Raw genomic sequence first — 16480 nt, forward strand, 5'->3', positions numbered from 1 at the left:
CAGAATGGCTTTCCTTATTAAATAGATTTATATTAAAGTCTCCAAGAATATGGCAAGTTTTACCTTCTTTATTTATATGTTCCAATGTATCTGAAAGCAAATTGTTAAAGCTTGCAATATTAGTATTTGGAGGTCTATAAATACAACCTATAATGATATTTTTAGTCTTTTTATTAGACAATATTTCTATAAAAACATGTTCGATTTCTGATTCATTTGATTCCATAACAAGATCATGGCGAACACTGTAATCCAAGTTTTTATGAACAAAAATTGATACTCCTCCTCCAGACCTTGACTGTCTGACAAAATGAATAGATACATAAGATGGTAATTCATATAGTCCAAGATCTTTAGATTGTTCAGTCAGCCAGGTTTCACTAAGGGCAATTATAGAAAACTCATGATTTAAGGATGATAAGAAATATAACAATTGATCATAATTTTTAACAAGACTACGAATATTTAAATGTAAAACTGAAAATGTTTGATCAATATTTGAAAAAGATTGAATAAGCTGATTAAATTGAGCTTCATTATAATATTTGCAAGAATTACCATTATTTGAGTTTGAAAAAAAATTTATATCAGGGTCAATTTCTAATCCATGAGTAACTTCATCTCTGTTGAGCTCAAATGGGTTGAATAACAGAGTATCATTTACTGTGAAATTCTCATGATTATTAGATAGAAAAACTTGAAATTCATCATTATCTAGTGCAAAAAATGGTAACATTGACCCACACTTTTCACAAAACCATGATGTGGAAGCATCTGATGTTTTGTCCCAATCTTTTACACATTTGGGATGAAAATCACCTTTACATATAGAGCAATTAACAGTTAGCTTCTGACATTTTGAACAGTTTTTATGATTAGTCATGTTATAAAACAAAATCTGTAAACAGTGTAACTGCAATAGCTTTTTACTTATTCATAAAACATGATTTTCAGACCTGTGGGGGTTTTGTTGGGGGATGAGTGATAAGTTTGTCATATCTTAGATAGGCAATGTCCCCTCTTTGTCTTGCTTCCTTCATTGCTGGAATCAGATCTTTGCGTTTCTGACGAACAATTTCCGAGAAATCTTCATTTATAAAGATATTTGAACCTTTAAGTTTCTTAGCATTTTCCATCACAGCCTGACGATCCTTGTATCTGAAAAACTTTACCACTATTGGTCTGGGGTGTCCTCCATGCCCTGGTGGCTTTCCTGAGCGGTGAGCCCGCTCCAGTTCAATGTGCTTAGGATCCAGTTTGAGTTGGTCTGAGATGATTTTTCGGACCTTGTCCTCAGATTCGGACCATTTCTCTTGTGTAGACTCTGGTACTCCATCAAAAATCAAATTATTACGCCGTGACTGATTCTCAATGTGGTCAGTTTTGCCAGTAAGATTAATTAAGAGAGGAAATAAATGAAAGCAAAAACAGGACATTGTCACATAAACTTTATTTATAAACTATTTCCATTAACTGTGACCCAGTGAATACTTCTCATTCTGAGCTATCGAGCAAACAACCCTTCACTGGGTTGATTTAAACCAAAGGGAAAAAAAGTATTTCTCCACCAAATAACCTGAGCAAATACAGATTTTACAGACAGTTTTCCTCAAAGTCAATACCAAATAATCCTTCAGAATTTCTCTGCTAGCTCAGTTCCTAAAAGATTAATAACATTTAAGAACTCAGCATATTTTCTTCTAAACATCTAAAACTTTGAGTTGTTTCCAGTTTCAGTCAGTGGTAAACTACCAAAGGCACTATCACGAAATCTGGGTCCTTCAGATGAGATTCCATCAATACATGACAATAAATGATCCAACGTTGTCAGCAGCATCTCCCACTTCAACTTCAAACATATTTGCAAGGTTTGCTTGAACAAACTCGGAGCCCGTCGGCCGTGGGGTCACACTGCAGGTGTAGATTTAAAAACGTGCATATCTATCGCTGATTCACACCTTTTCCTGAATTTGCTGCAGCATCAACTTTGTTTAGACTTCACCATTTTAGAAAGAGAGTAAAGCAAGTTTCAGCAACTGTATGTCTGGATTGGTACTACGGCTCTGTGATTAACATTTTATATACAAGATATAAAATGGAAAATAATTTATATTGATGGAACATGATTTTTTTTGTTTGTTTGTTTGTTTGTTTTGGTAAATAACCTTTTTAATGTAAAGCTGTTCCAAGGTTTATAACCCTCCCTCTGTATCTTTAACCATCCTGGTTATACTCCTCATAACTGACTAATCAGTGACTTTAAAGCTCCTCTGAGGGCGAAGATTTTTTTTACCTTTACTCTTCACAGTAAGCAGAAGCAACACATCAAGCTGACTGCACTCAATAATATCAACAAAACCAAAACTGAAACACAGCAGCTGCCATTTTAAAGCTCGGCGACTTCGTTAAAGGACTTAAAAATCTATGAATGTGGACTAAATGGGCTGCGTTTAGGTTGCTGTTACAGATTTGTTATTTCCTGATGACATAAACTCAAAAACATATTTATGCAAACAGTTTTATGGAAATTCAGATGTATTTAAATACTGAAAACACAGAGAGGGTCTGATAAATGTTTTTACTACATCACTGAATGTGATAAAAAAAAAAAGATGTTAAATGGATGTGTAGCTTACAAATGCAGATATTTAACATTTGGTCCATTTTTGAGTCAGTTATCCCTTTATTGTATGAAGACCTGGTGACATCTTATTTGCTGTGTGTTTGACCTGCACAAGTAAAAATGCTTTAGATGCTCATGACTTTGGGAAATAATTTACAGACTTTGTCATCCAACTCTCAGAAACCACAGTATTAATTCTGATGTCTCATCATCCAGGGAAAATAAAGTCTCTTTTCAAGTCGACATGTAGCCAGTTAACCCACGTTGTCGACTTTTAGCTTCATCATGTCTGTAATAAAATAGAAAAAGGCCCAACATGCGACTGAATGAGAGAAACCACAAAAACTTTTTCTACCCTCCCTTTTTAAAGGAATATAAACCTGTGCTGCAAACCCTGCAGCACTACTTGATTTTTCAGAAAAAGTAGTACAACAGGACAGAGAAGAGCAGGAAGGCGAGGATCCAGTTGAATGAGTGAACGCAGATGATGACCAGGCCGATGTCGAAGAGCCAGCTGCACATGTCGTTGAACTGCAGAGCTTCTAGTGTGAAGCCTCGGTGGGCCGCGTGCCCGCCTCTCCCTGCAGTCGCTGCGTTTCTCTGATATTCTGATGTACAGGAAACAGACGAAGAACATATGAAGAATGATGGATGGTCTAGAAAATTATTGAATGACACAAATATTCCTGTCTAGGTTTTCTGCAGATTACGGTCAACTAGACTTAGTGCTACAGTAACAGATGTTAAATAAAAGGATAAAAAAAAGCATGCATGCAATGGCATCAATTACTGCTGTTAGGAAGAATATGTGCAAAAGTTAAACCAAAAGGAGGGAAATGAAAAAGAAACCAAACCATCCAACAGCTGCTGGATGACAAGACTCAGCATAGTCACTAATAACCAGTTAAACGTCTTGCGTGGACTACAATTAGCTTTGTGTTCATTGTCTAAAAACAGCTATAACTAAAACACAAAGTGGAGGTTTTCCAGTCATTTTTCATGGAATATAAAACCTCTTCACGCCTCATTACTTATGCTGCAGTAGCCGCTAACCATAACCAGAAACACACTCACTACTACTTGTTCAGCTGCTTATTAACACTAATTTTATATAATAATATAGAATGGACAGACTGGTTGGAGCTGGTGGAAAGGTAACAGGAAGTCAAACAAACACTGGTGACCTAATAAAGGGGTCAGTGAGTGTATATCCACATTACTAGTTATCTGTAAAAGGATGTAAAAGTTTCTGTTTCGTTATTTTATTTCTATACTAGCAGCCTGATCCTGGACACACCACATGTCCCTCCAGTACTTCTAGTTGTGAAGCTGCTTCAAACTCCTGTATAGATAACTTATCACTGGCACTAAGGTGTGGAAAAGCAGCAATAAAACTTTTACATTTTGACATAAGCAAAGAAGGAAAATGAGGTTACACACAACCATCCAATCCACCTTTATCCTGCAGAGTTGCAGGTGGGAGGGGGGTCACTCACCTGCAGTCAAGTCGCAGTCACAAATGATTTCTGTTTATTTATTTCCTCATAATAACCATGGTTCGGAACTGAGAAATTACATATTAGATATCATTTGGACTTCCAAACCCCTATATCCTGTTTGAAAAGTTATGATGGCGCTATTGACTACAAGATTTGTATTTTGAAGTTTAAAGTGCAAAAAAGAAAAAGATCAATTTTCTTCACTGATATAATTATTTCATTAATCACAATAATAAATAAACCCTTTAGATGCCAATGTTGATCATATACCATTAATGGCTTCTTTGTAAAACACCTATTCACACTTTAATTCAATATTTTAAAAACAAAATTTCTACCCCTGCTTTAGATTAAAGTGAAAAATTTGCCTGTAATTTCTCATTTCGCTGCAGGAAAATGGGATTACAGCCCAATGTGAGAAAAAAACTAATTTGTTCTGATATGGATGATGGTGACTGCTGTCTGCATGTCCATGACAAGATATGAGTGTGTTTGCATGTGTGTGTGTCTGCATATTTGCATGTATCATCAGATAATTAGATAATTAGTCTGCACCCCATCCATTTCTCTCCTGTCTTACATAAAATGCATTACCTTTGATGCCTTCCCTCCAAAAACCAGATGAAAACACTGATTTTTCCTGCCATGGCCAATTTATGAAAAACACTGGTTTTCTGAGTTTACCAAAGACCTCAGTGTCTGTGATTTGATGACACACACAAACACTCCTGCAAAATGTTTTTTCACTTCAACTATTCTGACTGAAAGAGACCCTCACGGAAAACATATCAAAACCATTTTAGCTGAAAAGAAGAATTTTAACTGGTTTGCAGCCAGGAACTATTTAAGGATGCCAAGAAAAGGCCACCATAAAGGCCAGCGGGGGAGGGGCTACAAGGGGTAAATTTTATTTTTCCAAAACTTCAATAAGCTTCCTGCAGTGAAATGGGAGATTACAGGCAAAATTATATTTCCCTTTAACTTAAAGCTGGGGGTAAAATAAAATGTGGTTATAATGGAAATCTATGGTACAAATCCAGTAGTAACGTCACAGCATGAACATCCGGCACAGTCAAAATACAGCAGATATGAATGGAACGCATTTCTAAATTCATTAAAGAACACATTTCCTTCCCAAATTTCCTGGCTACGTACCAAACACAGCCCAACATTTCCTTCACGGGGCAGAAGAGCTGCAACACAAACAAACTGATTCTTACAACTAATGCTTTCTCACCCCAGAAGGACCGGAAGTTTTTGCGGAAGCTGGGCAGAGGCCATTTTGCACACGAGGCGTTCTGGAAGTTCTGCTTCCGGGTGACGTGGACTTTTGGAAAGAAAGTCTTTGTTGTCTGGTTGAGCTCTGATGGAGAATGAAAACAAAACATCAAAGGAATACACACCACTACACACATTTGAAGCTGGAAAGAGAAAAGTCTTGCAACTTCTGTTAGTCTCGTGAGTAAAAAAATGACGATACCTTCGTGGAAGCTGGTGTGTGAGATGAGGGTGCGGCACAGAGGGCAGGGTGTGTTCGTGGGCCGGTTTTTGGCGAGCGTGCGGAGACACGGCTCACAGAAGACGTGACCGCAGGGCTGACAGCTGTATGGACTGAAGTAGATGTCCAGACACACGGCGCAGGTGAGCCCCTCCCCGCCCTCCTCCTCGCCGTCCGACGGTGATCCGGTCACACGTTCCGTCTGGAGACAAACATCAGGATTTGTTTCCCAGCAGCAGAGTGAAAAACATCATCCATGTTTGTGGTTTTTGTTCTGAAACTGGCTGCAGTCTCTCCTCCCCTTACTGATCTCTGCAAATTCTTCAATCATTACAGTTTCTAATTCCTCAAATATCTGATAATCAATGCTGTAAAAAGAGCCGTGAAGAAACATGATGTCAGATTTAACTCGGGTCCTTCACCTGCTCCTTCTCCAGCTGACTGTGCAGCCATTTCTCTCTCCTCCTCTGTTTCCTCCGCTGACTCTTCAGACGATTCTTCTCTCTTTTGCTCAGTCTTATCGAGGCCGGGAAGACCACCGAGGCTTGAAGCTGAACAAACAACACAGAAAAAAATAAATAAATAACTTTAAACAACAATATCCATCAAAATCTGGGGACGGATGGTAAAAAAATTTAATCTGGATAAAAGCTATCAGGATTTGGGAATCCCATTTTTCAGAATTGAGGATCACGTAATCCAGCTTACTTTTATTCCGGTTGTTCAAAGCAACACCCTGATCACCCTGATCCAGAATCCTGGTTTTCAGGATCACCAAATCCGGATTTCCAGCTTTTAAAACAATGTGGGATTCTGGCTATGTGAAGAACAGGTAGAAGAGCTGTTATGTTATGTTATGTCACTTTAAGTAAGTTTCACTTTGTGACAACACACAACAACCATAAACATCCACTTCTATCTATAACTGTATGACTTCTCATCTGAGCCACAACAAATATAAAACTAATCTGTTAACAACTACATTGTGGATATTCTGTAAACGTCTTCACAAAAGCATAACGTTCCTCTCTGTGACAATGTTAATTATGCACCGGAGCCCCATGGTGAGGAAGCGGACCCACCTCTGGCTTTCTGTCAGGGGTACAACTGTTAGACATTATTTGTGACGGGTTCTTCCTAAATATGCAGCACTGAATGACAGGAACATGGATTATTATATTTGTTTTTGTTGTTGACATTTGCTTTAGGGTTTATTTCATGGGGACGAGTTAATGGTATGTTTTATTGCTGACAGGCTTAACAAGTAGCCTGAACCTATTTTAACCACTTTATCCCTGTAACAGTTAAACAAGTGAGGTCCAACATATAAATATTAGCATATGCACTGACTAAAAAGATTCTATTATTTGTTTAAATCGGATGTTTTACAGCAGCTTCTCCCTGAAATCCGCCTTGTAATCCTACCCTCTGTTGGGATCAGGGTAATCCCGTTTTCTTGGATCAAAGTTATCCAGAAGTTTTGAACAACACATACTGAGGGTTTTATGCAGATAACAACCAGGATTGGGTTACGTGATCCAGTCGGATTTCGGAATCCTTCTTTCCTTTTTGAAGAAACCCTTTTTAAGATTTGATCCAACCTGATAACTGAAATCTGATCGGATTACGTTTGAACAACCGGCCCCTGTTGATTAAATGTTTATTTACCAAAACTTCCTCTTCCAGCTCAGCTGCTCCATCAGAGACGGATCTCCTTCTGAAAGACAGAACCGAGTCAGAAACCTCCTCGAGGACTGCATTTGAGTCCTCGTCCTCCTCAGCTGGCTGTAGCTGTTGATGCATCTGTGACCGCACACCTCCAGAAATAGCTGAACGGCGAGGAGCGACGTTAATCAAGGCTTCATCGTCGGGATATGAAACGGATGAGCCCGTCCTCATTAAATCAACAGTGGACATGTCCACAGGGCCTACAGGGCAAAAACATGACCTGAAGTCTCCTTCCGCCTCCAAACTGCACCTTCTCCTGTGAGAGATGCAGTAAAAAGGACTGAAAGAAAAAGGCTGAGTGTTTTCAGCCTGGTGTCTCGTATCAGGACTGATGTGAGACATGACGGCAGTGCAGTTGAGCTGTAAACTGTCCAGAGCAGTCCGGTTCATTTGAGGCCTCTCTCCTCTACTCCGAGAGCCGTCTGTCAGCAGACCAGCGTGTCTCCTCCCAGGCTCCGTCCTCCTGGGCTGGACAGAGAGGACATAGTGTCTGTGGTCTTGATCCACGCGGCTTTTGTTGAGGTGGACGGTGGCGTCTTGGCCACATGGACACTCGGTGCGATTAAGGAAGTTGAAGCCGCCCAGACGAGCTCCGCAGTTATAGCAGTTCAGTTTTCCTACAGTCCAATGGGCCTGCACAGAAACCACACACATCAATCACAACAAAGAAATACTAAAAATTAGGATTTATTTTAAAGCATAAACAAAAAGGAACAAACCTAAAATCTTTCATGAGAAAAAAAACTATAGATAACTCAAAGACAGCAAAGCTGTGAATATATTTTCTCGTTAACTAAAATCTACATTTCCTAGTATGATGGGGCTTATTTAACAGAAATAAATTAATAAATATCTTCAATGCCATGGTTTTACATATCAGAAAAGAAAAAAAAAGTCCTTACCAAATCTTAACATTAAGTAAATGCAACACCAAGTAGTGTGTGACAAACCTGATGTCCACCCCATGATTCAGCATCACCTCCAGCAGTCTCTCACAGTAACCATGTTTACATGTGCAAAACATCTTCTTATGGGTTACATTTTCATTCAGATCTGTACGCTTCACATGGAGCCTGAAAAAGTTGTTTGTTTCCTTGCATCATGTTTGAATAGAATCCAACATTTTGACATTTTAGAAGAAGAAACTATGATTTCCAATGGAAAGAAACACTGCTGCGTGTGCGTATTTATTGCCATCTGACTAATTTCAGTCCCCCCCCCCCCCCCCCCCCCCCTTAATGTGCATTTGCATCACACACTGACCAGCTCTGTTCTGGTCCTGTGATGTCTTCCACTAGATGTAACGTCAAGTGTGGGACTACATTATGTTGATGTGCGGATGATGTAACAGGCATGTGCAGTAAGGATCATTGTGACCCTAATTTTGGAAAAAGTGTTTTCATGCACGCTGATTAGAACAATTGGGATAACCAATCTACACCATCAGATGGGAAATTTGATCCGAGTGACTGTGTTCAGATCAGAATCTTCCCATGTTTGTGTTTGCGTGGTTTATTTTAATTACGATCTGGCTTTTAATCTGAATACTTGTGCCCATGTAAACATGGTCATTGTTGTTTTTGGCCCAGATTACTTAAGTTCTGTAAAGTTTGCAGGCATTTGTACATTTACAGCTCTGTTATTCTCACATTACAACCGGGTTTAGGTCTGGATCATTTCATCACCTTGATTCTTTTCTCTTTCAGTCAGCCATTCTGTTGTAGCTTTGCTGCTTTGTTTGGGATATTTGCTCCATTTCATGACCCACTTACAGGCAGTATTTGGCTGTCAGACACATGGACTCATACTTGACTCTTGAATACTTTGGTATCCAGAGTTCATGGTCAACTCAATGACTGCAAACTTCAGCTCCTGTGGCTGCATAACAAGCACAAATCATCAGCCCTCCACCACCGTGCTAGACAGTTGGTATGAAGTGTTTGTACTGATACTTGATGACCAAACATCTTTGTTTTCTTATCTGGCCAACGCACATTGTTCCAGACGTCTTGTGGTTGGTTCAGGTGTAACTTTGCAAACCTAAGCTGTGTCCTAATGCTGGCACACTCAGCTGGTTGGGCTGACCACACTGTGGGTACATCTTGGTACACTGAGTAAATGTTTAGTAAGTAAGTAAATGTTTATTTATATAGCAAGATAAAAATCACAAAGTGCTTAACAATAAAACAGAACACAAAATAACACATGGTCAAAGTAAAAGATGACTTTTCTTTGAAAATGGATGTGGCTGATGTGGAATCTCTTTTTCTGGAGCTACCAAATGCTTTTCATGGAACAAGTGTTATTGTTGGAGTTTTCTATTGGCCACCTTCTTCTGTTAACAAAATGTTAGTAAGTTCAAGGACAAGCTTGCCTACACCTCATGGGATGATCTATACGAGCTAAATGAGCTACTGTCCATCAGTGGAAAATGTTATCAAATGTTTATGTGTTTTATCTATGTATTTTTGTATTAAATTGTTTTGTTTTTTTTTGTCGAGGCTTCAGATAAGCCAGACTGGCTTTTTGCCTCTTCTTGCACTGTATTTTTAATGATTTATTTATGTCTACTTGATGTATTTTCATTCTACGCAAATAAACTAAACTAAAACTGAAACTAATGTTCTTCTTCTGCAACAATCCCTGCTTGTTGAGTCTTTTTCTAATTATACTTTAACATTCAACATGCTAACTGAGGCCTGTGGCGTCTGAGATGTAGATCTTATGTTTCTAATAGTTACTCTGGGTCATGGTCTCAAGGGTCATGGTATGACCCTTGAGGGAACTTTCTGGGATATTCACACCCGCGGAGATTAGCAAGCATCCTGAATGTGTTAAAGTAATCAATAATCTTTCTCAGTGTAAACCGGTGGACTTAAGAATTACTAAGAAGCAGGAGATTTATTATGTACTGATAGATTAAACTTTTGTTTCCAGTATAGAGCATAGTTCCTGAGCTGACACACTTACCTGGTGAACTGAGGTCAGCATCCACTCTGGCAACTTGTCAACATTCACATGAAAAATAGTGCACCCTGCAGATGAACCTTCATCTGCAGCCTGAGGTGAAAGACACAATAAGCAGGTGCGGTTGTCACAATCACCAACAGTCTCTCTGATGTCAGACGTTGAGGACTCTTTTATTACTCAAAAACAAGCCCGTATCTTTAGGCGTTTTAATGAGACTGTTCACCTTTAAAACAACACTAATTTCACTACCAACTCAACAGACTACATGGCTATTATAGCTGCAACTAATAACTTAATCTTAAATTTGAGGTGGGGGCACCCACCTAAATCTCCCAAAAATAACATTATAGCACCTAAAATAACATTATAGTTAGCAACAACTTGTAAAACTGTCACTTTATAATTTAGGGCTCATCTTCATAAAATTTGTAAGTTATTCCTGAACATGTACTGTGTCCAGATGCTTGATAGTTTTTATATCTTGCAAGTGTTGTTGCAGCTTGTACCACAGTCACCTTACTACTGTAATCTTAGAATAAGATTTCTTATTTCATGGGTTTACTGAAAGAAAATTAACTGAATATAGCTTTGAGCATTGATTACTATAAGAATGGTACTTTTGATCTGATTACAAACCATCAGTTTCACTGAACAGCAATTCAAACCTCTAATACAATAAATTGACAATGGCAGATTAACATTACAGAAAACAGGAAATAAAATCTTCACATAGTGAGAGATAAACATTTTCAACCTACTGTTGACAAGCATGTCAGGTCCAGGACGCTTTTCCGACACCGTCTACAGCGGAGCATGGTTTCCTGCCCTCTTCACTTGTGCTGCAGCTGCTTCAGGTTTTCAGTCCATTGGCTGATAGGGAGGATAGTGGTCATGAAAAACAACAGCTAACACAACTGCAACTGTACTACATTAATAACATTGTAGATAAAATATGCTCAGCATTGAAACAAGACAAAAGAAATGTTTCAGATCTGCTAATTTGTTAAATATATTTGTGGTTTTACACATACAGAGTGAAAGAAACCGACATTTATCAGCCTTGTGTTTAAAATATCTGGGTTAACAGTATTTAAAATGTGTTATATAGCAGATATAAGCAGCTACTGCTGTTATTTTAGACAACCAATATAACCTGATAACCAAATATCCTGATACTGTACCGTTTGGGACGATGTTTATATTGACTTAAATATTTGTCCTGCATCTATTTGGACCAGCCAAAGGTCAGTCAAACACGCTAGCAGCATATTTTTTGTCCAAATGATGATCGGATGCAGCATTATAAAGATTTCTCTTCACTGGCAGTGAAGTGTTTTCTCGCATACAAATGAGCTCGAGACAGGAAGTATGTGAACCTGGCTGCTTACATACTGTCAACCTGGAATTTCTAATATTTACTCTCCACAACCACAAGTCCAATGTGACTTATTTAGCACTTTCGTCCTTCTCGTTCCCTCGCAATGTTTTAATGAATATGCCGCGTCGACACTCATAGTACAAAGCTAGCAGCCATGGCGACATAGTCCGTATTAATTTAGCTAGTTAGCCGCTCACTACTGTAAACAACAACAACAAGCTCTCTCATGGCGGTGTTTAATCCCCTCAGAATCAGACATCCTAAAAAAATAAATGAATAACGACATTCAACATATAACTCTGCCTACCAGACAATTTGGAAGACTTTTACGGTTGAAATGACCAAGAGCAGAAACCAAAAACTGAACAAACAAAACTTTAGGAGTCTCTTTTATCGCCTTTTTAACCAGAGCGTGACGTCACGAACATGGGATTTTACGGAAAGCCGAATAGGTCAAAAAGTATCTATCACTATCATTTGTTTTGGAGGCGTTAGTTTGTCTGAAACACAACTCAAAAAGTCGAAATCTCATAAATGAAATAATGAACAAGTTGTTAGATTTTGGGGGATGATAAATGTGGTCTAGCAGAAAAAAATGGACCACCAAACTCTTCAGTGTTCCAGATTATGGCTTTATAAAATCATCCAAGTACAGTTAAAAAAGAAGCTGATTTGCAGAATTTCTTATCAATTTCAGTGCTGTGTAAGCCTTGGGCGACACCTCCCCCTTAAATATTTTTCTTCCAAGAAAAAGACTTTAAAAGTAGTTTTAAGAAATAGTTCTCCTGACTTTTTACACTGACTACACTCATTTTCAGTTCATTTCTTGTGCCCAACCATTTTCAGAGGAATATATTTTTAATTTGTTCAGCGAGTTAATGCTAATGTGTGACTCATTTAAGCATTAAAATTTTCCTTAAAGAATGAACCAGTTTTGTATCTATATAACATACAACTTAGCCAAGAACAGATTTTAATTTTATTAGAGTGAGTTGCAAAAACATCCTTTGTTCGAAACAAGAACTGGCACAAGAACTGGATTAAAAATCAGTGACAAGAAGTCTGCTCCCCATAGGTGAGCCACTAAAGTCTGACTGCCCACACCCCCCAGGGCCCCCCCAAAGTATACTTCATTTAATTATGATATTTATCTATAATGTAAATTAACCTTTATTTGGGGTAAACCCCAAATTCCCAAGTACAAATGAACACAGCACAAAATGTGCTTAGAGAGCATGTTCCCCTCAGTTGCAAGGGGCAAAAAGTGCACTTTCAGAAGAACGAAAATGAATGAATGAATGAATAAATAAATAAATAATAAGCTTCGTGGTTAGGAAAAAATAATGTTTAATTTGAGCCCATGACATTAAATTTAATTTAAGATTATACAAGTAAAATCTAGATTTTTTAAATAAAAGGTTTCATACATCATGCATACTTGCAAATCAGATTATGCTTAGGGTCATATAGAGGCTCGGATTGGCCCTGTTTATTCTGGCAATTTAAGAGGTAAGTCAATACTTGTGCATGCAGAGCTGCAATTCATCTAATTTATTTTCAATTTGTGTATAAATGCACATATATTGCACACAAAAATCAAAGAGGTTAATGATTCGTATTTGAAATATTTAAACTGTCAGATCAATTTTTATATAAAAGGCAAAAAGCTCTCCATTTTGGTCATTCTGTCGTGGCAGCAGGCCAACGCCAGGTGGCAGTGTTACTACTTTAAAACTGTGGGATCATTTACTGCCCTGACCAGGGTGCTTAAACAGTTACACCGACAAACTAAATGAAATAACAGAAACTCTTGTTTGTTTTAGCTCTCAGCTAAAGCAGTCCCTTTGATATGTAAAAAGGAAAAGATTAGAACTAAAGTGTCACCGTCAAAAATCCAACATCATTCCCTTTAAACTACTAAACAAAATAATTTAAATCAACAAATGCCCAAACTCAAAACTTGACTTGTAAATTGAAGAATATACAGGAAAATAAAGATTTATCTTTCAAATTTTTATCGGTGTCACATCTTTATTGCTTGAGCTGCCGATTAAACAGACAAGACCAAACCAGCCAACACTCTTTACCAACCTCACAGACAAATGACGCATTTTCCATCACAGGTATAAATACACAGCATCATTCTCCGTCAGCAGCCGAGACTTACAGTTCAGAGCTTCTCTGCAACACCCAGCCGTCCAGCAGCCCGCTATGCACCTTACAAGGCGGCATCGCGTGATGCGCACCGGGTTCTCCACGGAGTAACCAAATCTCTCCAAAACAGAAAGTTTACCAACAATGGAGGCCGTGAACAACACAACAGCCTGGCCCGAGCTTGACAACGCAACAATCAAACCTCCCAAATCCGAGGACGAGGAGGTGAAGCTGAGTTATCAAGTGGTCACATCTTTCCTGCTCGGCGCGCTCATCCTGTGCGCAATCTTTGGCAACGCGTGCGTGGTTGCAGCCATCGCGCTGGAGCGGTCTCTACAGAACGTGGCCAACTTCCTAATCGGTTCTCTGGCCGTCACAGACCTGATGGTGTCGGTGCTGGTGCTTCCTATGGCAGCGCTTTATCAGGTCTTGAACCGATGGACGCTTGGAGAGGTTCCATGCGACATCTTCATCTCACTGGATGTGCTGTGCTGCACGTCGTCCATCCTGCACCTGTGCGCCATCGCTCTGGACAGATACTGGGCGATCACGGAGCCCATAGACTATATGAAAAAGAGGACGCCGAGAAGAGCCGCGGTTCTCATCAGTGTAACTTGGCTGGTCGGGTTCTCCATCTCGGTTCCGCCCATGTTGGTTATGCGCTCGCAGCCGAGCAGCATGGCAGAGGACAGGGCAAATCCCAAGCAATGTAAGATCAGACAAGACCCCTGGTACACGATATATTCCACATTTGGGGCTTTTTACATCCCTTTGATTTTAATGCTGGTTTTATATGGACGGATATTCAAAGCCGCTCGGTTTCGGATCAGGAGGACCGTGCGTAAAACGGAGAAAAAGAAAGTATCAGACTCTTGCTTGGCGTTGTCCCCGGCGCTGTTCCACAAAAGGCCTCACGGAGAGGTGCAGGGAAAGAGCTGGAAGAGAAGCGTGGAGCCCCAGCCGCTGCCGAACATCAACGGCGCGGTCAAACACGCGGAGGACGGCGAGTCTCTGGAGATCATCGAAGTTCACAGCAACTCCAAAGGCAACCTGCCGCTGCCCAACACCCCGAGCTCTGCGCCGCCGTTCGAGAGCAGGCACGAGAAGGCGACAGAGGCGAAGAAGAAGATCGCGCTGGCACGGGAGCGCAAAGCGGTGAAGACTCTGGGTATCATCATGGGCACCTTCATCTTCTGCTGGCTGCCCTTCTTCATTGTCGCCCTCGTCATGCCTTTTTGCCAAGAATCGTGCTACATGCCCGGCTGGCTGGTAGATGTCATAAACTGGCTGGGTTACTCTAACTCCTTACTCAACCCCATCATTTACGCATACTTCAACAAAGACTTTCAGAGCGCTTTTAAGAAAATAATTAAGTGTCACTTCTGTAAACCATAATGGTTCCACTTTTTTTTGTCTCGATTTCACTTATTTACTTTTTCTTTGCACATCATGAACTCACCAGATCACTGAGGTTTGATCTGAATGCACCCAGGTCCAAGGAAGCGCACTCTGGAAGCCAACAGCTTTTAGAAACATGTTCTGAATTTAAGAATGATGCTGAATTTGAAGAGAGGGCTCATAATCGATTATTGTTGATAATCACCATCAGTAAATATCTCCAGAGGTGTCAGTAGCCTATGCATAGATAAAGCTGTGATTGTTGGATTGAAGCTCCATGTTCCCTCATATTGTTCTGCAAAGTCTAATAAAGAAGTTTCTCAAAACTTTTTTTGTCTTTCATTTAAAATTGAGTCAGTGCAGTTAAATCAATAACGGCAAATTGTGAGTTCACATAGACGTGGTTATTGTATAAAATTGCAAATACTAAAAAAAACAAACAAAAAAAAAAGAAAGAAACAAAATAATAATAATAATAATAATAATAAATCTTTCAGATTTTTGAAGTTGCAATATTTCCCGTTTTTATTGTCATTTTAAAATTTGGAGAGTTGGGACTTTTCAGAGGAATAACCAATTTTAAATAATCTATCATCTTTATCATTAAAAACAATTCAGAGATTAAAAAAAATCAACTTATTTAAAAACTATTACAAATTTTACAGATTATGGCAGAAAACAGCAGATGGTTAGTTTCCTCTTAATTATTAACACTGCATGTGACAATTAGTTCATTAGAATTTAAAACAGTTATATTTAGAAATGGTTATCATAGTCAATCATTATATATGAATTAAATGCAAATGATGGCATTAAACATGTGGCCTCTGTTACTCAAGTATCTCAAAGTCATGCAGGCTTACCATGAGCAGCTCACGCTGCAGCATCCTGGTGTTTTCTCTTTCCTCATCTTTTTTTTTCTTTCTCTCCATGAACATGAAGTTTAACCTCCTGAGACCTAGTGTTCGCATATGAGGACATCGGTTGTCTGCACCATAATACTTAATTCTGTGTAATCTGTTATGGTGTCATAAGAGACTTTGTTTATTAATTGAAAACAAAAAAACAACAACAAAAACAAGCTTTTCAGCCTCATTGATCAGTTCAGTCATTTCCAGCTTATTCTAAGCCAGAATTCTAAACTGTAAAAACTCGCTTGTACATTCTGGTAGATGTTGCCAAAACACAGGAAATATTGTGTATTAAATTAAATCTAAGCTCAGCAATATTGA

The 16480-nt window shown here is 39.0% G+C and overlaps 2 protein-coding genes across 4 annotated transcripts; one reads left to right on the top strand and one right to left on the bottom strand.

The window, feature by feature from the left end:
* Positions 1-1959: 1959 nt before the first annotated feature.
* On the bottom strand, positions 1960-12152 carry rnf180b (ring finger protein 180b). Of its 3 annotated transcripts, none has more exons than XM_041970400.1 (8): positions 12004-12152; positions 11077-11188; positions 10319-10408; positions 7289-7981; positions 6043-6171; positions 5603-5822; positions 5360-5485; positions 1960-3231 (listed from the first exon to the last, which is right to left on the bottom strand). In XM_041970400.1, exons 2-8 carry the CDS (start codon positions 11131-11133, stop codon positions 3038-3040), a joined length of 1509 nt encoding a protein of 502 aa, XP_041826334.1. In that variant the 5' UTR covers positions 11134-11188; positions 12004-12152; the 3' UTR covers positions 1960-3037. The 3 variants fall into 3 exon arrangements, with proteins under 3 accessions (XP_041826334.1, XP_041826335.1, XP_041826336.1); XM_041970401.1 differs by having other exon boundaries at positions 11077-11232; positions 12004-12136; XM_041970402.1 differs by lacking the exon at positions 12004-12152 and adding an exon at positions 11707-11952.
* A 1656-nt stretch (positions 12153-13808) lies between these two features.
* On the top strand, positions 13809-15561 carry htr1ab (5-hydroxytryptamine (serotonin) receptor 1A b). Its single transcript, XM_041970272.1, has one exon. It carries the CDS (start codon positions 13995-13997, stop codon positions 15243-15245), a length of 1251 nt encoding a protein of 416 aa, XP_041826206.1. The 5' UTR covers positions 13809-13994; the 3' UTR covers positions 15246-15561.
* The last annotated feature ends 919 nt before the right edge of the window (positions 15562-16480 follow it).

Source organism: Melanotaenia boesemani, chromosome 19 (assembly GCF_017639745.1).
Source record: "Melanotaenia boesemani isolate fMelBoe1 chromosome 19, fMelBoe1.pri, whole genome shotgun sequence".
NCBI classification, from domain to species: Eukaryota; Metazoa; Chordata; class Actinopteri; order Atheriniformes; family Melanotaeniidae; genus Melanotaenia; species Melanotaenia boesemani.

Bases quoted from the DNA above. Each gene is read 5' to 3' on its own strand.
- rnf180b (XM_041970400.1), bottom strand. From the start codon at position 11,133: ATGCTCCGCTGTAGACGGTGTCGGAAAAGCGTCCTGGACCTGACATGC. The intron at 6,172-7,288 runs GTAAATAAACAT...TTGTTTGTTCAG, and splicing joins AGCTGGAAGAGGAAGTTTTG to CTTCAAGCCTCGGTGGTCTT. The intron at 5,823-6,042 runs GTGAAGGACCCG...GTTTGTCTCCAG, and splicing joins GTCAGCTGGAGAAGGAGCAG to ACGGAACGTGTGACCGGATC.
- htr1ab (XM_041970272.1), top strand. From the start codon at position 13,995: ATGGAGGCCGTGAACAACACAACAGCCTGGCCCGAGCTTGACAACGCA.